The following is a 24,725-nucleotide window of genomic DNA, read 5'->3' as shown; positions in this document are numbered from 1 at the left end:
GGTACCTTACTTTATCTACGTCAAAAATAGCATGTTTTTCTTATGTATAGACTCTTAGAAATCCACTGCTGAACATAGAACTCACTTTAAAAAAAAAATTTGGTGTGTTGGTAACGACATTAAAATTTCGCAGCAACAAGCTGCTACACTTCCCTGCATCCATCCTCTTAGTGAAATCGCTGAATGGCCTCTAAAAACATCCATGAGAATATCCATGGAAAAAATACGGAGTTCGTATAGGAAGAAAATAATAAATACTACAGAGTCACCTCACAAGAAAGAAATTCCTGTATTTGTATTACATCATTCCATTGGCCACGATATCTTCTCTGTGCCGATGGGCTCTCATTACCGTCAACATCGCTCAATTACTACGCAACAAGAGGCATGTAGACGAAACACGGAAAGCTACCAGCAAATTGTATGCATATTATCTTGAATATCCGAAAACGGCGTACATTTTCTGAAATTCACGTTTCACGGAAATTTATACCCACTGAGAATTAACATTTAAACTTTTTGTTCGTACACTTATATACGTAAGTATAATGTATATATGACGCTGTTTAGCTGGCGAGTAGTACAATACCTCATTAGTTTGGGTCCTTACTAAAAACTGCTGTAATACTTATTTTTGAAGGTGGTAGAACCCTTTGTGGGTCGACTCCGGCGGTACCACCGCCACACCTATTTCTATCTAATAATAGCAGTGTTAGACGCTGCTGAGTTCCGGTTTGAAGGGTGTGGTAAGGGAGACAGACTTTTCCGAGGCGTTCCAGCTTAGTCCTCAGGGGTAGCGGCGCATCTGTGGCCGCCCTCAGGTAGGAATATCTAATCCTATCTGGGGTTGATTACAGATGTCCATGGACGGCAGTAGCCACTTACCATCAGGTGGACTGTATGCTCGTCTGCTACTCCTATATTATAAAAAAAAAGTTAAAAAAAACTTTTTTGTTTACTTAAAAATACTAGACAAGCTCTTCCCCAGAACATCTACATAAAATTGTGAAAATATAGATTTTAAGTTTATGTATGAAATACGCAAATGAAATTAGATATTTCTACCAACCGGACCGAAATACGTTTATCCATACAGAGTTTTGCTTTGTTAGGTCTATTATTTTAAGAGTCCTACTTCTCCTATACTCGTGACGATAACACTGAAAATATAAAAGTAAACAATACAAGCACTCCGGATATCAAGAGGAAATGAAGCTTATGTTGATTTTTCTTTGTTACGCACATCCGACTTATATCAAAATAAAGAACCGCTCTGAAAATGAGGGCATTTCCTGATAACAAACAACTATACGAAGGAAATTACCAAGAGATTATATTTATATGATACATTTAAAATACTCGCAAGCGAACAATGTTTCGATAGATAATTCTCGAAAATTCATTCCTCCTTTCATATCCAATTTTCCTCCTCTTTACGGATACCGCTATAATCCAATTTCAGTAATAATTTCGAGAAAACGTTGCCGCGGGTACAATCATGATATATAAAATAAGGTATTTACTATTTTAACATAAAGTCATGACTATTTGTTATGTACGAAATTTTCCAAATTATTCCTTTATAATAAAAAACTTTGGAAATCTGCTATATTACAGCTACACAGCTTACGGCAATAGTTACTTAAGCCGCTACAGCTGAGGCGTCTATTTTGTTGCTTGAGTGATTGACAATCGATACATAGGTACATATTTAATTCTATGCAATTTTAACAGTCGCGTTAACCACTATATACACGCTACAGCTACTATTTGTAAGGGATAGTAATCAATGTGCGTACCATCTAAATAAAAATGATAGATCTGCTCATCAAGGATTTAATAAAACGTAATGTAATGTGTCTACGTAAAGGACTATTAAATATCAGGTGCATTCCATGCTTTGTATTTAGTGAAATTTAGGCAAATAGTATACCATTTTTCTTCAGCAATCCATTCCACAAAAAAATAAAAAAACATCGTTATTCTATCGCGCACGCACATGCCTATTCGATACACGACATATTTCTAATGCAATAAAAGAGATGGTTCACAAAATCTATCATTACGAGGGAAGCGAAGATCCCTCAAATTCGATCTAGTTCGGTTCTGTTATTACAATTACATTCGGTCAAGGAATCTGCACCGCTCGCGCCGGGAATAAATCGCGCTGATTGCACAAAGCTCCTTCAATCCCTCTCATTTCGTTATCGTTGCAATTGTACTTTCCTTTGGTCCCTCTTAATAACAGAGACACGATAAAACGCATTCTCCCCACGATGACGCAAAAAGACCAGAAACATCTCATTAAAAACCTTCGCCCTACGATTTTAATTAAGAATAATATTGTTCCGATCCTGAACAAGAGGTGAATAACCTACAAGTTTTGCAGGACTTCTTTAGACTGCAATATTTGGGCTAGTGCCGCTGAAAGAGTCATTTTGAAAAGAATTTCCATAATTGCTGTCAATGGAAACGAATGTCTAAATGGGGTTTTAAAGTTTTGTATTAAGACTACACGAACTCTTTTGTAAGAAAGTAATTTAAATTATGTGTTTGCTAAAAGCTCGAACGTCAACCGTGGTTTTTATGATTCAAGTCGGTCATTTATATTTCACGACCTCATGAGTCCACCACGTCGCAATGTGTCACGATGCCACATCATTTATATGACTTAACCCGTGCTTTTAACTGTAATTGCAGTTCAAGATCATGTTTTGGCGTAGATTAATAAATAATTGGGTTCCGCTAGCAGCGCATCCGAAACCTCATTAGCCTCTTTGACTAAATGAGCATTGAGCATTGGTATAGGTACTTATACTTAACAGTTCACATTATATTTAAACATTATAAGACAACCTAGTAGAAATGGAAAATCCAATTATAAAGGTAGTACTCAATCTAAAAGTTGATTTGTCTATAAGATATCCTCTCTAAAAGTCACTTATATAGTAAATCTTATAAGACACCTAATTTAATAAACCAAATATCGCTGGTGGGAGCGGCAAGTAAAATACAATAAGGCAAAAAAGTTTTCCATTTAAGTTGCCAAGAGAACTAATTTAGGATATTAAATTAAGTACCAGCGAGACGAACTTCAAAGTAGGTACCAATTTTAGGTGCAGAGATCGGATAAAAACTTATGTTTTGAACAATAAAGCTATATGCAATATGTAGGTATATTACATATCAGTAAACTACGAATAGGTAAGTAATCCATTCTAGAGTTTAAAAAACAATTTAAAAAATCGACGATCACTCGGGTTCTAGATTTTCCAAAGAAAATTAGAGATTACTTAAACAATACCAAATATTACCAATGATTAGAAACAAATGATTTCAGTATACATTTTTTAAATATCAAAATTAAACGAAACAAATGTGTTATTTTCTAAAAAATAAAATATTAATGCATATTTTATCCAACAAACATTATACCGTCAAGCTTCCATCTTCAAGGAAAAATAAAATTTAAATATCATGGCATAAAATCTCAATATAATTATGTTAGAATTTGAATTGCATAGAATTTTACACGGAGTTAAATAATGTACAAATACAGTGTTACCCAAAACAAATGCTCTTACTATGATTCGCGCTAATATATTAAAAAGAACACATGAGAGATAAATAAAAATACCAATAATGTCACAAACACCATTATGTAGAACAAGAAACAAAATTTGAACTTTGTTGTTAAAGGGCTTTCCGAACGCCAGGGTAGCGATGGAGTTACAGTGGAATAATTAATCCAACCTGCAATAGTCGAGGAATGAAGTGAAGTAGTTAAAAACATCGTTAAGCACATTGTCGGGAACATTTAAGTCGCTTGAAGTGAAAGTTTTCACGTTACGAATACTTGAAAAGTCCATTACACGGTTGACGGCGCCGACGTCGACCTCACGACGCCGAGTTGTTTGTAATTACGCAGACATGGCCCCGAGATTTCATTTAAACTTTGTGATGCCACCCGCCGGTGACAAATCTGTGCAATTGTTAATGCTGCAGGAAAATATTGTCCGGTATCTACCGCTCTTGAATGGGCATGCGCTGAAATGACCTCTACGTGTTTTGGAACGCCACACCTGCAAGATTTCGTAGAGGTACGTTCCATGTAAATTGTTTTATAAAGTTTGATAATAAATTAATATAAAAACAACGCTTTTACTGCTCCACATTTTTTGTGACTTATTTAAGTAATATTTAGTACTAGTTTTTGCCCGCGGCTTCGCCCGCGTTTAAAATAAAATAATATAACATACTAACATACATAAAACTGAAAAATTCGTCCCTTCAACTTTGCTAAAGATCATCACTTGATCAAATTCATAGTTTACGACTCAATCCTTACTAATGTCGATTCAAATAATCGATGTTTTGGGTCCAAAAGATCGATTTTCCGATGAATCGATCTTAGATCGCCATCCCTAGTTCCCGTAGGATTTTCGGGATAAAAACTATCCTATGTTCTTTCTCGGGTCTCGGACTATCTTCGTACAAAATTTCATTAAAATCGGTTCAGTGGTTTAGGCGTGAAGAAGAGACAACCAGACAGACAGACAGACAGACACAGACAGACAGAGTTACTTTCGGATTTATAATATTAGTAAGGATGCGGGACGATGGAGTGTTTTAGTTAAAAAAACTCAAAGGTGTACGAAGTTCACCAATCCGAACTTAGCGTGGTGTCACCCGTACTCAACAGTGGGACAGACAATGGGGTTGATGAAATTTCTAGATTAAATAATATTGAGACTCTAGATGTTAAAATAAATAAACCTAGTTTTATAAATCTGCATAAGTGATTCATACTTGTTTTCAGAAAATATCGTCACCCGACGACTATTCAACAGCTCAATTTTTGGAATTCCTTTTTATGCACGCTTTCGTCATAATTAAAAGCCATGGTAAAATTTCATGTCTAATTTTGGCAATTTGAGCGACGCTGATGAAAATTAAATACCTGTTAAATTTACATTTCGTCACAGCTTTTTAATATGTCTGCAAATATTACCTACACAAAATATACTTCTTTTAGAAGTTATGGCTTTCTAAATGTAAACTTTGTAATATTTTATTTACCCAATACTTCTTAAGATCTGCACTTCTCATAACAAATTAAGATATTGCTTTTATTATTTTTTGTTTCTATGTAATATAGAAGTAGACCGAACAATTACCTATGCAAGGTATGTCAACATGGCAATAAGAAGCCGCCCTTGCTGCAATACAGTTCCTCTTCGTTAGAAATAGGTGTGGCGATAGTACCTCCTTGGTTGAACTATACCGATCCTCCTACCTTTCAAATAACCAAATAAGCTACAACACGTTATAACAAAAACTGAAAGAAATATAGCAATTTTCGCTTCGCAGTAAGATAAAGGCCGAATAACTACTAAAACGTCCGAGCAAAAAGCAAACTACAATATTGTTTCGAATGGGATCCGAAAAATTTGAAACGTAACTTTTTTCGCAATCCACGGCTCTCAGTGATATCTACGCAGTTGCAAAGGTTTTCATCGCAAATTGATGAAGTGGAGCTTTGTTCGATAGACTGTTCCATCAATAGGCAACTGTTAAAGTGAATTGGGCACGGATATCGGCGGTATTCCCATGTCTGCGCTATAGTTGTGTTGAATTAATAAGTTAGCAGCTCATGCATATTAAGGTTTGGAGCCAGGGTTGCTAGTTTAGTAAAGGAATTCTCCATTTTCCGAGCGATGACGCTACCAATACATCCATTTCCGCAAAGGTATCTTGCTTCGTATGATAAGATTGAGGTATGTTTTAAATGAAGTGTACCAAATTATTCCTCAAACATATCATGTCAAATATGAGTACCTCTGATAAATTAGCATATGCTATTGACTCTAATAGCTGCTGTGCCCACATTATCAACATACCCTCTGTTACATAGTTCAATAAAACAATTGATCACGACTTAAATAACTTTTTAATAAAATGTAACTTACTCTACAATGAAACAAAATATCGGAGTGGGATTATTTTCTGAGTCTTGAAGACTGATCTCTACTCAGAACACAAAGAGCCTTAGGTATTCTACTGAGATAGCCAAAAACGGATTGCCGCTGTGAATTGACGGCAGCTAAAAATATATATTTATTTAACAAAAAAAAATGTGAGCCGTCACGGGACGCCTGGCAGATGTGAAACATCGACATTATTTTGTAAAAGTAGGTAATATGCAGAAAAAACATATTAATTTTTTAATGTTCATATTTATAACAAATAAGAAAAAACTTTCGTGCGCTGCACGCCATCAGCTGATTTTGAAATACAATTCTGTCAGTCTTAATAAATTTATTCTCTGAGAAGAATGACATTAAAATTAATTAATAACTTAAAAACATTGTATGCAATGATTTTTATGTGAATTTTAATCTACCAAGATAGTAGATTTTACATTTGCTGGCGCTCAAAACACACCAAATATACGCGTGCTTAATGCACAGATAAATGCATACTTTAATTATAAAAAAATAATTAACTTACTGATGACTTGATGGTGTGTCATAGTGTGATTTTGCTTTCTTTGCAGAAGGCTGATCACTTTCACTCTCTAAATTATCACGGTCAGACATTTTATTATCAGAAAAATAAGCGGGCAATACTTAAAACATACAAAATACGTCAAGTGGTGTAAAACGAGTTAAAACGACTCCAGTCGCTCTCGCGCGGCGTAGTAATACACACGAATGTCACTGAACACGTTAAACGTCATTATTTTGAATTTTAAGCCTCAAAATGCCTTCTTGTGCAATGCATAAATGCAAAAATTATGCTCGAAAAAGAAACAAGATTCATGGAATTACCTATCACACGTAAATGAAGAGAAATTATTAAATTTTGTTTATTTTTCGTGTTCGATCCGCCATGATTACATGAGTAACCAGAAAGAGACAAAGTATGTTTTTGTCAATGAAAGTGATAAAGACGCAAAATGCATATGACCCTGCATTTTGCGTCTTTATCACTTTCATTGACAAAAACTTTCATTGATTGAATTGAACTGTCATAGATCAATGAAAAAATTTTCATTGATCTATGACCATAGATCAACAGAACAGAAGTGACATTTTATTGAAGCTCACGATGTTCATACGTATGTTATAGTTTAAGATCCCACTGCTTAATTTTTATATTAGTGTGTTAATGTTTATTTAGTCAAAATATAACTTTTTATAGTTTATTTTAATAAAATAAAATCGATATATGGGAAATTCTGTATCCTAATCTCTAAATTTTCTTCGATATCTGTGGTAAATAATAAAAAATATTACCATAAAATTTATATAGGATAGTATACGGTATTTTAAAATTTCTTTAATTGAATAAATTAACCTAAACATAATTTAATAAACAATCTTTGTATAGCCAGAAATTAATCCTCAAAAAGACCACGGTAAGATTATATAAAATTCGCATGTCACGATGTTAGATACTGTACTCCTGCGAAACGCTCTTACTGATTTTCATCAAAATTTATATGCATATTCAGTAAGTCTGAGAATTGGCTACTATCTATCTATTTTTCATATCTCTTAAGTGATAAGGGTTGTTCACCCTTAACATTTTTTTTTATTTATATGGCAACACAATGTTTGCTGGGTCAGCTAATACATTTATAAAATGTACACAACTTTGCAATTAATGGTCGTGTGTAAAATAAAACTGAAAATAATAAACATAAATTAGTAAAGATACTTCGCCGTCTTGAAATTGAATGAAGCCACAAACGGCTTATTAGTAAGTTTTTTTTGAATTCTTGACAAATAAAAACATTTTTAGAGAAAATTTACAAATAAATAACTAATACTGCGTAATTTACATAATAGATAAATAATTATTTCAAATATTTTAGGGACATTTTAGCACGGAGACGTGGCAAAACTTTTTTACGCAACTATTTCAATTCTCAAAACTGGGTACATTTTCTTGTTAGGAGTGAGTAATCTTTACTAATATACGATAATAAATATAAACAATTTTTAAATCGTATATTTTAAACCAGTCGATACATCTGTATAGATACATTCTTTCATCAAATTATATATTTATATAATAATAATTTATTTAGTTAAACTGTACTATAACATTTCTACGTAAACGATGTACTAAAACTATTATCGACAGTTCTGGACATTTTTTACCTTCTGTTCCATTATTTCATTGTCTTTGACAAGCATGAGTATCAATGAGAAATATACGTCCATACGTCCCGTTTTTAACGGGACAGTCCCTTTTTTCGATGCTTCGTGCCGTTGTCTCCGAAATGAACCGTTGCCATTGTCAATTAAGTAACAGTAAATATTATAATTGTGAAAAAAACATGGGGTGCTCCATTTATCAGTTTTCATAAAGCGCCCCACATTTTTTGCACAATTATACTATTTACTTTTCCTTAAATGATTCCTAGATTGAAAATTATTTTCTACTTTTTAGTTAATTTTATCATAAAAGCGTGTTTTTTATTATTTCTAACTATATTTTTTCAAGTAAAAAGTATTTGACATAAAAAAATCGATGTCCCGTTTTGACTGAAGTAATCATTGGTCACTATATTCCATGGTCAATATTTACGTTTGCGTACACTTGAAACGCAAGGTCAAACACTAGTTGTCTTTTTTTATCACATTGTTCTAATAGCTCTGTCCCTTATAGAACATTTGTCTATGTAGTTAAAGGAATCGTCGCCACGCCAGAAATCTTTTTTACGTGCGGCTATAGATGTTTCACATCAAAAAATATCCATGTCGCTGTTTTCTGTATAAATAACGAGAGCGAAATAAAATGTAATATTTGGAACTAGGTGTCAGTAAGACCACTTGTCACAATAGCCTCGTTCTCGCTAGAAAATAGCGAGAGATTCTACGACTACAAAAACCTTGGTGCTACCGCAACACCGTAATATTATTGTTATCATCAATCCATTATTGTTGTATTAGCCTAACGTTTTTAAGCATGTCATATACTTAGGCATAACATGCTTTTCCCCGTTAAGCATGTGACGAATAATTTCTAACACGCCACAACTTCGAAATTTCGAGATGTATGAAATTGAAAACACCGAACTCCAAGGCCGAAATTCATACTACTACTAACAATATACTTGGAAAGTGCCAACCCTACTCGAAGCGACAACCACGGTTCCATATTCATATCCACAACGCCACGGCAAAGCCCCAGTAGCCTCCAGCGAAGTCCCCTTTACCTAGTTGTGATACGGTTACGTTGTACAGGAACGAGTTCTACTGAATCGATTTGCATAATTGACTTGGTTTTAAAAAGAGATTTGGCCATCTTTAACTGGAAGTTTCAAATGTTTGTGTCGTTAGAAATATATTACTACAATAAAACCTTTTAGAAATATATTTTAATATATTTTTATTGTATTGTATAGGTAGCGAGCGTGTAGTCCATCTGATAGAATGTGACTTCTCTCGCCTATTGGACATCTGTAATCAATCCCCAGATAATATTTTCCTTCATAAATTCGACAAATGCGGTGCTACCCGTTCTGTACGTTCCACGCCTCGAATAAGTCTGTCTTGCAACATCACCCTTATCACATCCTTTATACCAGCAGCGCTTAACAGCTTTGTTATTAAGCAGAAATAGATATGGCGGTGGTGCCGGGCGTGGGACCTTCAAAGATTCTAACACCCATGTATTTTATATGGTTCCTTGAGTGACGACCATGTTTAGGCAAAAGGGGAGCACAGGTCGCCCCCATCCAGGTGAAAGAAAGACCTAAATAAGGCATCGGGATACCGAAATTCAAAAGCCACAGTACCGGTTGGATGACACCAATTAAAGAATCTCTATATCCAGCAGTGGACCTTAAAAGGTAGATGGACGTATGGGTTTACTTTTATAAAATAAATCTACGAAGGCAACAGATCTAAAAGTGCAAATATTTTTGCTATTAATCCTCTTGCCAGTATATTACTCTACGGTATTCAAATATTCGATATATCCTCTCAAAATCGGAATCAAACTCAGAGGAAATACAGTACCGCTATTGATTGATCAAAAGTGCGTGAAAACGCGAAACGTGATCGAAATACAGGCTTATTTCAGGCAGGCTCGTATGTACCTTAACCCAGACATTGATCTCTCAAAAAATGGTTCCAATTAAAAATTGTGCAGCATAAGTGGCACAGCCGGTGCTAACGATAAAATCTAGGTATTTGTATGCTACGTGCCTACAGCTGAACAGAAGCTGCGGAATTTCACACCGCGCTACGAATTTCCCAACGCTGAAGTCTGAGTAATTAAAAAATAAGATGGGCTTTTCAACAAACCTCATTTAGCGTTGCGAAACAAATATCACTCTATAAGATTATGCACTTACCAGTGGTAATCTAGAGATAAGAAATATAGACCACTATTGGAATAATACTTCAGTTCACCATATCTATAATATTACTTTAATAATACTTAAATAACTCGAATTCAAGTGAAAAATTACAAATAATCCATTCTCGCATTCACTTGCCACTGAAAATTCTAATCCGGAAATATTCCGGAAAGTTAATTGGGTAGGTATTCATTAGATAACCTAATTCCGGATTAACTTCTGAATTTCCCAAATCAATATCCTTTTAATTAGGAGGAACGCGTTTATTTTTGTGGTCTTTCGAGATTAACAAATGGGACTTTAAATAGCCATTTAAAACAAAGGCTTGTTAAGAATTTATTGATCAGTTTCCCGGGAATTTTTATATAGAACTCACAATAAAATTATGTAGGTTCCTAAATCCCCAAATCCCGTATTAACTTTTGAACAACCCCAATCCGTATCACGATTGATGGCACTGTGTTTTAATTGGGACGGACGCGTTTATCGGGTAACTCCTTAGGGGCTATCAAAATGAACGGACCTTGCTCGGAGCGATTAGTTTAAAATAAAAGCGTATTACTATGTCGATAAAAGAGTAATTGTTGTACCTACGTAGATTTAGCTTTTGTAGATATTCTTTCATGCGGTAGATGTAGCAGTCTACCTGGTACTTGTTCTTTCCAGTGTATTACTGGAGTATTCAGTGGAATGAACGGTAGTTCATGCAAGTTGAAACGTTTCAATTTTAATTCAACGAAGGCAAAACAAGACTGCGTCCTACCTGATACTAAATGGACACTGCAGCCCAAGAATAGCTGTGAAATACTTTTGCCTAAATATAAAATATTATTACTGCGGACCGTCTAATTAAAAGGTGTGAGATCACTATCCGCCTAAAATTACTTCTTGCTTGTTATTACAGCTATTGCTGCGATTGTGGTACCTCCCTGTTGTACTATCCTCTTGTATACTAGTTGTACCATCCATCGATTTGCTTATAGCACTATCATACACATCTATCTATCTCTTACACATCTACGATTGACAATGCGCTACGTAAAAAAACAAGCAACGACAGTGTTAAAATTGTGTTAAAATTACGAAATTGGGATAATTGTTATAAGGGCAAAATAAAAGAAAATCGTACCCGAATTTTGTTGCATTGCGCCATATTCGTAAAACAAATAGCTAGCACGATGATGAGTGTTTGCCTAACGCTCGAGAGTGTGCCACGGTTTGATGCTAATTTGCGAATATTTTTTTGGTTCCTGTGGCTTCTCCGTCCTCCCGTAGTTTGCACGTTTTCAAAAATAATCTGAACAAGCTACTTACTGTAGGTACACTTTTATTCACGTGTAATCATTGTCGCATTCTCTATATGTATGTAGGAATTATAAAGCTTTTAAATCTTCGTACTGAAATCACTTTTAGTAGTTCGTAGCTGTATAATATGTACTTACTTTTGCAAAAATTGTATAATTTAATGAAAAATAAAAAAATAAATATAAATAAATAAAAGTAAATTTATTTTGATTTTTCAAATGAAACTGATAGTGTTTATGTATAGTAGTTATATATTTCGTTATATTTTTTTTTTGTGAAATATTAATATTATTATTATGCAATGATTAATGCTGAAAATATAATAAGTAGATAGTTTCGGATATAGTCCCGAGAAGACGGTATTTCTACAAGGGTCTTCATGTCGATCAAGTACTCAAAAGACAAAGGACGCCTATAATCATAAAGCGATATGGTCGAGGCGTACAAATATGATTCAGGACGAAGGAACACTTAAGGCGAATATCTGTTAAATTTATAAAAGTAAAAAAATGCCAGGCTATTTTGACATGAGATATTCCTAAAATATTAATAGCTACAATCTCTATTGAAAACCGGAGACTTGATTTTTTTTACTCTACGTTAATGAGAACCATAAACAAAATCATGACAAACCTAAAAATACCTCATAAACATACAAAAATAAACATAAGTGTAATTATAACTTATCGATATAAATCAATTACCTATTTACATAAATTAATGAAACAAAATATGAGACATATTTATCTAAGACAGGAAATTCCATATCTATCGTGTTTACAGTCAACTAAATCCAATGCAAATTCAAATGGAATTCATGGCAATTAATTGTATTCATTAACTGTTCAATAGTTTGTGCTCATTCAATTACTGGAGCCTAGGTGATTGATCCCGTCGTCAGTAAGTCTACGTCGATTAGTGCTTACATTTTGATTATATCTGCTGTATGCATATCACATAGCCTCAGGCCTATAGGCATTGGCACATTAATTTCGCTTTAACGCCTGTAACTGTATGTATTTATTTACAGATGACACTGCTCCAACACCATCTCAATTACATTACCCATCTGGCCTTTATGCTGTTTTACAATGGATGGCTTTTGTTATAGTAACTGCCCTTAGCTATGCGTGTTGGTGATTACAATTAATTAAAAAACTTCGCATCAAGTCACTTTTACAGGTAGCAGAGTTCAAAAGAGACAGGTTTTCTAAGAAATCCAAGAGAAGTTGGACTTTAGCGCTGTCCGCGAGACTAAATATCATGATGATGATTATCTGAAGTAGTTAAAGATTAATTATTCTCTTTTATCCCGATTCAAATTTGAGAAGAGATCAGTGTCCAGTAGCACATCAATGGATTGACGACGGTGAAACATCTAGATATGCATGGCCTTTTTTTTTTTTTTGTTTTCGAGGGGGAAACCTTCGAAAGGTGCCCGGTGCCGTGGGAGCGACACAGAGTTATGTGGGATTCTTACCGCACTAAAACCCCCCCGGTGGCCGTCCTCGGCACTGCGTAAAGGACTCCGGGATCTCCAGAGGAACGCAACCGGAGTCCTCTTAGCGCGTTGCCCTGTCCGGCTCCGTCCAGGTGAGCATGCAACTCGCCACACCGTCTGTTGTACACGACGGTATGCGACCACACATACCGCCGTCCTTCCCGGGGTTGCTGGCCGGGCGGTTTGAGCTCCCACTCTTGCCGCCCGCAACCCCGGAAGCCCCTATAGTCGCCTCTTACGACAGGCAGGGGATACCATAGCCCTATTCTGGTCCCGGAACTACAGGGACACCGCGCCGGGGGCCCTTATCTACGGCTGCGGCGACTCCTCCTCCGAGCGGGTTCAGCGCGCTCCCTAGCTCGTTCGGCGTCTTCCTTCGCAGACATGACCACGTCGCAGAAGGTGATAGATATGCATGGCCTAGTATTAACTTACCTGCCGATTTATCAAAGCTCAGAAAGTTCCTTATAGGATACATATTCAACACAAAGAACAAAATGATGAAATTTAATAATCAGTTCTGGTTGTAGGTGAGACTTCCTAAATAATCTAAATTATTCTACACCATAGGTAGGTAAATGAGAAAACCAATGTTGGCGCTAGACTTGATTGATTACGAAGTAAATTATACAGCTGTGGCTACGTTGGCTGGCGCATTGGATACCGGTAATAAATGGATACCAACACTACATATTTTGATCAATATGACTATTTGTACAGGTACTGGACTAATAAATTATATTTATTCGTACATTTATTCAATTTTTTTTTTAATATATTTATTCGTACATTTATTCAATTTTTTTTTCTTTAAACAATGTGACAAATTCAATTTTTTTTTTTAAATATATTTATTCGTACATTTATTCGATTGGTTAGGTTAGGTTAGGTTAGGTTAGGTTAGGTTAGGTTAGGTTTTTTTTTTTTTTTAAATTGATTTCGAACGGGCTGATGGCGATCGACGTCATTTTTTGATGTTAAGAGCTTAGTTTCTAGTTTCGGTAGAGCCGTTTAAAAGTTATTAAAAAAAAACATTTCAAAAAAAAATTTTTTGTAGTTTTTTTGAGATTTCTCAAAATCTACCGGTTCGAATCGGATAATAATAAATTGTTTGTCCAGTACCCGTATTAATAATTATAAATTATTCGTACAGTACCTGTATTAATAGACTCAGCCTATTTTGATCTACTACCTTATTTCGTTCTAGTTACTATTCAGAGTTGAAACTGACAATATTTTTGGCGTACGAAAAAATTACCTTATTTACGCGACTCTTAAAACGACTTATTTCAATATTTTTCGTGTAGTTTGCACGTGTTCTTCAGTTTGCACTAAGCCATAGCGTATAAGCCACGAGTTTTAGGAATTAATTAATACTAACCTAGAAAAGATTACTACTAAACTACTTAAGTACAGAATATGTATCTAAAGACAAGTAACTAAAGTGAACGACATTGCAATTTTTTTACAAATAAATAAAAACAAGGTAAAATAATGGCGAATTCGCGCTAGAAACACAAATACTGCTTTGAAATTTCAAAGTTTTAAAATAACTATGTTTTAAGACTACTATTTCAGGTATTTTAAAGCAGTACACGTCACAGCACTGTTCAGTTAATTATTAATTATCCATCCCTTTGATTAACTCAACGCTATAATACAATATACTTTGGTAGATAATGAAACCGCCGGCACTACCCGTGACTGATTGCAAAGTAAATTATACAGACGTGTACTGCGCCGTGGTTTAAATATAATACTCTACGAATAAGCAGGGGAAATTGTTAGTTATACACACCTTTCATCATCATCATCATCAACTGCTTCACCTTTATCTACAGTTTATACTTTGGACTAGTGTATAAAACGTTGCCTCTCAATCACGGGGTCTGAGTTTCGAATCCCAGGTCCGATTTTTATCACTTGTTTTAACGGTGAAGGAAACCATCGTGAAGATGTTTATGTACCTGAATGAACTTTAAGAAGCATCTTAAAAGTATGTAAAGTCTACTAATTTGCACCTGGTCAGCGCGGTGGTCAATGGCCTAATCCATCTCATTCTGAGGTGATACCTGAGCCCTGCAGTGGAAAAGGAATGGGTTGATAATAATGCTTGATGCCAACTACGAGTATTTTTATCTCCCCGAGTTGGAAATGAGTTTCTCCCCACTGCTTGGAGACATGGCACGAACCATGCTCGGAACACCACATCCACTCCTCGTTTGGGTTCGTAACTAACTCGTATCGGACTTTTTCAACCCGTAAGGTCACTGATGAGGTACAACGATTACTATCCTCAAATAACAAAATAACAGTTTATACTTATTAATAGAAAATTATATAGGTAATGACAGTATTACTTTGATTTTATTAGAAACAAGAAATCAATACATTTAATTACAGAACCCAGCATCCATCCCCCTAATAAGACATGGGCGATTGTATTTTATAAGTGCACAAAAAACACTCATGTAAGTCAATTGAATTTTAATGTTGCAATATCAACAAATGTACTGTGTATTAAAAACTTTATACAAAGATGGTAAGGTTTAAAATGGAATGTTTAAAACACAAAAGTTGCGGATCCTTTGTATTCAATTTCATTTGGAGTTGATTTGGATCCCTAGCTAGTGACAGGATGGCTGGATTTATCTTCATTTTTAAACATAAGCCAGATTATTAACTATCGAGACTCGTCTTGCACTTAAATATATTATAGTAAATCTGATGAAGCTACACGTCAGCGATAAAAATAAATAAAAAGTAACGTTATTGATTCATTGGTCATTTTATAATAGTGTTGCGGTATATGGCATACCACAGACCTGTATATTTTTATACCTGTACAACCGATGTGCATTTGTTGACATATTAAATAAAAAACATATTCATAATTATGGATAAACTTTGGAGAATCTACCTTTAATGATACCTACTTGATTAGGTACTTTCTATGGCAAAATATGATAGAGTTTAATAAACAAGAATCATTTCCTTCTTTTTCTCATGTTTTAATTACAAAAAAATGTTAAATACTATACAGCAATTAACTTAAAACGTGAATGAAAATATTTCCCAAAATAAGTTGATAAAATCCTGAGTAACATTAAGGTACTACACTCAATCCTGATTAAAATTTCAATTTCAATTCGGAGCGATGCGGCCACCTCTAAAATGAGCTATTGACAATGATTTTGATTGATGATGGCTAAATTCACTTTCTGACTCCCCTCACCGTAGTTTGACGAGGTTATCGAATTAGCCAAATTTCGCTTTAGGCACCTTGACTAATTTTAGCAGACAGGTATAGGTACTATTATTATAATATGTATAGTATGCCATTAACCATAGATAGATTTTAGTAAACGATTTCAAATTTTAATTTTAGTCAGATTCGGATTCTAACATTGCCATGCATGACCACAAAAGAATGATCAATGTGGATTTATGATATAACAAAATATGTATTAAAGCGTAAAGGATTCATCCGATTTAAGCAAAACTGGCGTTACGATCCAACTAACAAAGGCTCTCCATTAAAAATGGTAGCTTCAATGAGATTTTAGTAAAGCCTTTTTTCGCAGTCCGCACTACCCATAAACGAAAGCTGTCAGCGTTCGCCATTGAAATCGGTCTCCTTTAATTTTGAAGCCAATAAATTTCGTAATCCGCCAACGGAATTTATATCGCCCATTTAATGTCAATAAATAAAAGAAAGGAGACGCCAACGAAGGGTTTTTGCTACCTTTCCAAATGTCACTGCGCTCATTTTACATACAAAGGCGACGTGTCAATGATCATCGGGTTGCCTACTTAGTAGGTACTTATTACAATATAAGCCCTTATTTACGACGCTTAATACCACAAGCCTTTGTACACTGCGCCAATATGCAAATGATTCATGATTGAACTTCCGAATTATAATTAGAAAGCAATATTGGCGCGTAGACATCGTCAATATTTGCGCTTCAATACACGCATGAGCTAATGTGTAATTTATAAAGCTTTGTTTATCTAACGGGTGGTGAATCTGCGTGTGACACGTCAAGTATTGTACTTATATATGTATATATCTGTTATGTTTAATCCCCATCCGTCAGTTCCCATTAAACCCATCGAAGCGCCATTGAGTCTTGGGTTGCGTATGACAGTATACTTGTTCAAGTGTAATCGCCCGCGGAGGGACATGCTTGCAAATTGCACGCTTGTTTACGACAATGTGCCTACCTAACTCAATTTGCCTACTATTGTCACGATGCTCCGTTAACTCTGCTTTTATTGTACTTGAGTAATAGCGACCCAAGATATACGATGCCTGTAGCGACGACACTATTACTCTTGTACAATTGTAGAGAAGATAAAACATATGCTTCGAAGCATTTTTAACGTTAGTAATAGTACATATTTGAATACAAAAGATCTAAATTTGTAAATTTTTGCCTAATTGTCATATTTTCAACTGTGGTAGACAACATTTTTTACGTAACCGACATTAATTGGCTAACACTGAAACTAAGTCATGAGAGATAGGGGCATTCATGTGTAATCGTGTACCTACCTACCTAATAGGGTAGTATTCAATGTCGTAACAATGTAACGCAAAATGTCAGAAGTTTTTCTATTATTACATTCATCCATTTATATCAAATACACATTTTTTCACAATATAGAAGTAGGAAAAGAAAATGCTAAGTGGCAACTACCACCCATGGACCAGAGGAGATTAAGGACCTACCTGAGGTTGGCTATTGTAGTTAAACAACCCGTGATCACATCACGTTCTACATATACCTAAGTTCACTTATAAAAGTTTGAAAAGCTTCAGCCAGTACTTATGTCTACTAATTTTACGTTCCAACAATTCAGGATTAACTCCGTTTAATAACGCTGCCAAATCGTCAGATCCATTCACGTCAGCATCAAAAGTATCCCATCACAAAACCATATGAAAAGTTCGATCGGAGCATCTTGAAAATAATCATCTTTTTTGAATGAAAACGCCAAATGGCATTTCGATTGAGCAAATGGTAGAACCGAAGCGCTTTGTGGCAAACCGTCGCTGCGGATTGAAAGGCTTTCGATATGGCTCAGAGCGGCTAACAGCCGAGCGATACGAATGCCGTATGTCATGTAGGAGCCGCGTCCTGTATAGCTACAACAGGTGTTAGAATATGGTAATAAAGTTTTTTACTTACAGAAACCACTGTAGCATTTAGTAACTAAATTATTATAACGTGAAGTAGGTGAAGTTAGTATAGCAGTGAGAGCCTAATGGTTGAAACTTGGCGGCTCGTTCGAGGGGTCCGAGGTACGAAAGCACGCACAACTGATTTTTCAAAATTTTGTGTATAATAGAAATTAATTGTTACTCGCTTAACGGTGAAGGAAAACATCTTTAAAATTATCAAATTTCTCAATACCAATGGTCTACCAAATGCATTTAACCAGTGAGGTGGATATGGCCTGATCCTTCTCATTCTGAAAGACACGTGTCCAGACCTACTGAAGAAAAACGACCACAACTACATGATTTTGGGGTCGGCTACGGACGCGCCGCTACCCCTGAGGACTAAGCTGGAATGCAGCGAAAAAGTATGTCTTCCTTACCACACCGAATACTATTCCAGAAGTAATTCTTATAGTCTTTATAATTAAAGTTTTTCTGTACCTACTCGAGAACATCTGGTTTTAGTATTTGGAAAGTAGCTATATAATACCTGTTTTGTTATTTCATCGACATTTATTTGAAAAAAACATGTGTCAAAAATTATGAATGCTTCAAAATTCGGTCTAAAATTTTTCGTCGTTTACAAGTCGCCTTTTCGAAACACAAATTAAAATTTAAGAGTAACTAATATGAAGCTTATGATGAATTTGAGAGAACGTAAATCGAAATGTGACTATTGTTATAGGCCAGGAGCTGATCGCCTCTCCAACCGAGAAGTGAAAGATAAATACGAATGTTACGGTGAAAGCTACATAAAGTGTTTTTGGGGACTGTGTGACCATCAAACTAGCAGTCACACTCTTGTTGCCAAACCGCTGAACCGTGGTAATACTATCTTTACATAATTTAGGAGTAGCATACAAGCATGCAGTGTTAATTGTTGATGTTAATTGGCTACTGCCGCCCATGGACATCTGTAATCAACCCAGATAAGATTACGTACTCATATGTACTAAGCTGGAACGCCTCGGAAAAGTATGTCTCCTAACACTCCCTTCAAACCAGAATACGGCAGCGCTTAACACTGTTGTTATGAGGCAGAAATGTATGTGACGATGGTGCCGCCGGAGTCGTACCACAAAGGGTTCTACCACCTTCAAAAGTTTTATTAAGTGATGTGTTTTATTAAGTTTAGTCGATTTAGTCGTCATTACCAATAATGCAGCCTTCCACACTGGCGATCCGTGGTTAAAATAACAGGCATGTTCCATTAATTTTTGTAATCTTTATAAGTACCTACTGCGATCAACTAAAATCCTCTGTGGCGATTTTCCGGAACAAGTCACGAAATAGCGACACAGATATTCTGTATCACGCTCGAAGTTTTCTACACATCTTAAATATACAGAAGCTTCGAACAGACTCCCTCGCCTGGCGAGATATCTCCCCTTGCCAAACTCCAATAATCTCAACGATGTGTAGTCTGCCTATGCACACTTATGACTTGGTGACGTCATGTAAGATACGTCATTTACCGCACTACCAAAACATCTAACTAACATTAATGTTTAACAGTTACGAAATCTATTAAAATAAACTAATTTAATCATCACATTATTTTCAATTTTAATCTTTATTTTTCAGTGATTACAAAACAACCACTTCTCCAAAAACCATTTGATGCTCCCATCATGACAAAGGACATTATTAAAGTATCCAGTTAAATATTAAGTCAATATTAAGCAGTTTTATTTCAATTGGATACATGCAAAACCAATCATTGTAAGCAATATGCCTGTAAATTGCATTAAAACATTGCCTTTCTGTTTGAATAAACTTTCGAACTAACTTTGAACCAACCAGGTCAGAATATCATGAAACTTATATGAATAAATGATTATTTTAAAAACAATATGGACTTTCCTTATCTAAAGTTTTAAAGGTCTGAAGTTATGAATACTTAAAATTTTGTTAAGAAAATATATATTTATCTGCAGAAGTAAATCAAATAATGGTTTAAAAAATAAAACTACAAATTAAAAATACAATACTGATATAATATCAAGTGTCATTAAAATTTGAATCTGTTAGAGTGCTTTGATTTTCATTTAATACCTGTCTAACATTGATATTTATTCTTGATTCTTCTGTATAAATACTGAAGTCTTTCCACTCTGTATTGTCACTGTTTCTATTTACAAGTGTTATGTAATCTTTGTCATCAATGTATTTAAAACTACTGCCATTACATGTAATCGGTTTGAAATCACTTTGGTCCCATGGTCGTGATGAAGCTGGCAGTATTTTCGGTACCGCATGGTAACAAAGTCTAGCTTCTTTAGACATAACCACAATATCTCCACTGTCTAATAATATTGCAGACGGTTCTGTGGATTTCTCATGTCCACCAAGGAGAAATATTGCAGACTGGCCAAAACTGAAATTCAAAATAAAAAATGTTTAGGAATGTTAGGATCTAATGTTACAAATATTTAATTGTATTCTCAAACAATTCTTGTGAGAGGCAATTTATGATCATTAAATGAACAAAAAATCCCAAAACAAATAAAAATACCAGGGATAAAATCATTTAATGAATATGTTATGTAATCTTTGATTCACTATGAACAAACAAGTCTTTTGTAGACGCTTTGCTTATTCTGTCATTCAAGAGCTTTGTGTACTCTAACAGTTTTGTTATATTTATTAATTATTAATGAATCTCATATATTCGTTATAACATCTTTACCAACCTAAATGAAAACAATGGGGCTTCTAAGTTCACCTCGGAATGATCAGTGTGTGCTGACAGTGTGGAGCCCATGTGGTAGTAGTTGACTATGGCTGCTTCAGCCTTAAAGTTCTTGTAGTTGAGGTACAGTGCCACAACATCACACAGTTCTGCCAAGTCTTTAGGAAAAGGAGACTTGTTCTCTTCACTGTATACCTGAAATGTTAATTATAAAAGATTTATATTTTACATGTTCTTTGTTTATTAATTAATATTTAATTTTAAAATGAATGGCTATTTTTTTTAGTATGTATCAGTTTACAGATACAAATATATGGATATGGAAAAATATATGGATTATGATGTAAATTCATTGTGTAAGTCTCTAATTTTGATTGCATTTACTAGCATTGCATTTGCTATTTCCTAGTAGGAAGGAATTGTCCAATTTCTAAAAAATTAGACAGATTGATTATTATAAATAATGGGCATAAAACAGCAATGCCTCTTGTTAGCAATATCAGTTAAAACAGGAGTCTTATACAAGACAGGAGTATTAACAAGACTGATTACAGATATCAGGACTGGTATCTTATCATATAAAAATAAGTATGTGTGTTTAATTGTTCAAAAGCAGAATATTAACATTTTACTTTACTATCCCAGTCATGGTGGTAGCCAAGGGTGGTCCATCGTAACTTCTTCTGCAGCTTCCTATTCAACTGCCCATCTTTGTAGCATTCTTGCCACCAATCACTTAGATCTGTATCTATGTCAATATTCTTTTTATTTGGTTTCTTAGGATACTCCTCCAAACATTGCCTGATCCAATATCGCTGGCCTAACCCAGTGAATGGGTTCTTTATTAATATTAATCCAGGATGCCTTTTAAAGGAATATTGTTTCCATTCTGAACATTTGTGTAATCCAAGTAATTCCAATCTTGCGTCATCTATTTGACTAGAATTTACATTCACAGCATCTAACTGAAATGTAAAAAAAATACAATTTAGTTATAAATATTATTTACACATTTATTATAATGAATTAATTGCATACATAAAATCATATTACCTCAGTTGTACAAGTATTACGTGCAATTGATATGACGTTATCGTAGGAAGGTTTTTGGTTATTAGATTTATAATATTTAAATACTTTCATAAATATATCCTCTCCTTTGGCCGGAATAGCACTTTCCATATTATTTAATTTACGCTTCATTATAACTTTTGTATTATTTATATCAAATTTCCTTTGTAGGAAAATAAAGAATTATTTAAATATTTATAATCCATTTCATTTGACAAATTGACATTGACAGTTATCCTGTTATCATCAATCATGGCTGTTATTTGACAACCTTGTTATTCGTTCGAAAATCAAGCCGGGTTCCGCAGCCGGAACTCTACGGTGAGAATCTACGGTGAGTTACCTAATATTTTTTTTGTGCCTTAGCCACGGTTGGGGAACCGCAACACTTGTAAAATTATTAAAATAATGACAACAAATAGAGACCCGACATGTTGGAGATTTGAGACCATGGAATCTCCATGCACGCCCCTATTTGTCAAAAAATGCTTATGTCAACTTTACTGTCAAGTGTCAATCAGTCAATGAAGACCGATTAATTTCGAGTTTGACAGATCAAAACTTCAAAAATAATTCAGAATTCAGATTGTAGTATTTTCAAGATTTTCTTTCGGAATTTTGAAAAAATTCAGGATACCAATAGTCAAGAAAAAAATGTTGAAAGTTTCTTGCTGGGTTTCTAATCAAATATACTATATATAATGCTATTTACACTTTAATATTGTGGATATTGAAAATAGACACTCGTATTTGTCGATTCATACAAGAGAGCGTTCATCAAATTACAATTATAAAATGAGTAACGAAGTAGTGCAACCACGGGAAGATGTGAAGGTAAGTAAACAAGAAATACTGGCTTAACCGACATGTATTATTTTGATCCCCTAAATGCTATACTCAGTTGAAATTGTAGGTATGTCCCTAATATTTTTCAGTTAAATGCGTATTAGAAATTAATTTTCGCCTTCATTTAAATAACGTAAATATTAATTACTCTATCAGCCAGTAAGTACTGGCCTACTGGCTAAATGACCTATTAATTGATAGAATAGTTGTAAGCCAGAAAGGCATCCATGCCTATATTGAAATTTATTTATTTATTTATTTATTCAACTTTATATACATAGCTTAAAACATAACAGAATTTATCTAATTCGTTTGTCAAGCTTCTCGAGAAATTCCCCTGCCGTCCTGCGAAATACGGCAATTGGTGTAAAAAAAACATCTACTGCTGGGTCCCAAGTCAGTAAGCCGTTGAGCAGTGTCACTGCTTTAAGCAAGGGAGACTCCTTCCCGAACGAGAGCCTACACTTTGGTGTTGCGAACAGCTTCCGTCTTCTCGACCAAACGTAGCCGTCTGGGACGTTCAGCATGATCTGCTCAAGTACTGTTGGGTTATGCAGCTTGCCCCTAATAAGTTGTACGATATAGACATAATAGTCAGTTAAGGACAATTTACTATTTACGTAATTGTTCTTCTCACATAATATATTAAAAAGGGGACCATCATATCCAAGTAGATATAAGGCTAGAGTACAAATTTTATTCTAAATTTCACCGGTGAGATAAGGGGGAGAGATCATGGTCTTTGGTCCTAAAGGGCCTCAAAATGTGTACAAATTCCTTTGTAGAGATTTGTAAAAGCTTGTAAAATTATATCAACTTCTCAGACTGGGGGGCCTCATTCAACATTTCCGCCCTGGATTACCACAGAGCTTAGTCCGCCACTGCTAAATATGCCCCATTGCCTTAAACTTTACTTCACTTTTTAACACTATTAAATAATATTTCCAGGTTGTTGAGGAACCGGAAGGGAAGGCAAAGTTAAGAAAATGGCTAAACATGAATTTTAGAATTGAAATGACCGATGGAAGAGTCTTAATTGGAGTCTTTCTTTGTACAGACAGAGATGCTAATGTTATTTTAGGTAAGTGTCATAATTTACACATCAGATGTTAGATCTGCAGCCATGCCTGAGCTTAAGCTTTTGTATAGTTCTTTGATTATTGGCCATATTTTTGAGATCTTTCAGAATGAAATTGAACCTACATAATGGTAGTATTACAGGTACCCTGAAAGAACTTTGATTTAATCAATTTTAAAAGTGGTTTTACCAAAAATTAATGAGTTTAGAAGCAAACAATATTAGGAAACCACAAAGGAAATCTTTAGTCTTTTACACAACACTATTTCTCCCATGAAATGACATGTAGTTCTTTTCGGTTTTCGGTTAATTGGATGCCAGCTGTCCATAAGTAGCAGTGTCCACTCACCATGAAATGGGACTTCAGGTTTCTTGGTCTACTATTATTGGTTTCTCAATTTTATAAAATAACTTATCCTTTAGACTTCATACTCGTTATTTTGTTATAGGAGCCTGTTCAGAATACCTTAAAAATACTGATGGTGAAATGGAAGAGCCTAGAGTATTGGGTCTGGTTATGGTGCCCGGACGACACATAGTTTCCATCCAAATAGATGACACCTCAAGCCCCCCAAAATATTATTATGATGAATAACTTAGCTAAGTAAAATATTTTATTATGTCCAT

General features: G+C 34.8%; 2 protein-coding genes across 2 annotated transcripts; one reads left to right on the top strand and one right to left on the bottom strand.

The window, feature by feature from the left end:
- Window positions 1-20,387: 20,387 nt before the first annotated feature.
- AlkB (alpha-ketoglutarate-dependent dioxygenase AlkB) lies at window positions 20,388-22,372 on the bottom strand. The gene is made up of 4 exons (XM_073092736.1): window positions 22,157-22,372; window positions 21,736-22,068; window positions 21,105-21,298; window positions 20,388-20,788 (listed from the first exon to the last, which is right to left on the bottom strand). Exons 1-4 carry the CDS (start codon window positions 22,304-22,306, stop codon window positions 20,413-20,415), a joined length of 1,053 nt encoding a protein of 350 aa, XP_072948837.1. The 5' UTR covers window positions 22,307-22,372; the 3' UTR covers window positions 20,388-20,412.
- Window positions 22,373-22,723: 351 nt separating this feature from the next.
- On the top strand, window positions 22,724-24,722 carry Sbat (LSMD1 domain-containing protein Sbat). Its single transcript, XM_073092608.1, has 3 exons — window positions 22,724-23,008; window positions 23,969-24,101; window positions 24,548-24,722. The coding sequence occupies exons 1-3, from the start codon at window positions 22,970-22,972 to the stop codon at window positions 24,691-24,693; spliced, it is 318 nt and encodes a 105-aa protein (XP_072948709.1). The 5' UTR covers window positions 22,724-22,969; the 3' UTR covers window positions 24,694-24,722.
- Window positions 24,723-24,725: the final 3 nt, after the last annotated feature.

This window comes from Epargyreus clarus, unplaced genomic scaffold (assembly GCF_041222505.1).
Source record: "Epargyreus clarus isolate Ecla_fem2 unplaced genomic scaffold, WU_Ecla_fem_2.2 ptg000001l, whole genome shotgun sequence".
Taxonomy (NCBI): Eukaryota; Metazoa; Arthropoda; class Insecta; order Lepidoptera; family Hesperiidae; genus Epargyreus; species Epargyreus clarus.
Note: the sequence above shows the minus strand (reverse complement) of the source record. Positions and strands in the feature narration are given on the sequence as shown.

Bases quoted from the DNA above. Each gene is read 5' to 3' on its own strand.
- AlkB (XM_073092736.1), bottom strand. From the start codon at position 22,306: ATGAAGCGTAAATTAAATAATATGGAAAGTGCTATTCCGGCCAAAGGA. The intron at 22,069-22,156 runs GTAATATGATTT...TTTACATTTCAG, and splicing joins GTAATACTTGTACAACTGAG to TTAGATGCTGTGAATGTAAA. The intron at 21,299-21,735 runs GTAAAATGTTAA...TTAACATTTCAG, and splicing joins ACCATGACTGGGATAGTAAA to GTATACAGTGAAGAGAACAA.
- Sbat (XM_073092608.1), top strand. From the start codon at position 22,970: ATGAGTAACGAAGTAGTGCAACCACGGGAAGATGTGAAG. The intron at 23,009-23,968 runs GTAAGTAAACAA...TAATATTTCCAG, and splicing joins AACCACGGGAAGATGTGAAG to GTTGTTGAGGAACCGGAAGG. The intron at 24,102-24,547 runs GTAAGTGTCATA...ATTTTGTTATAG, and splicing joins AGATGCTAATGTTATTTTAG to GAGCCTGTTCAGAATACCTT.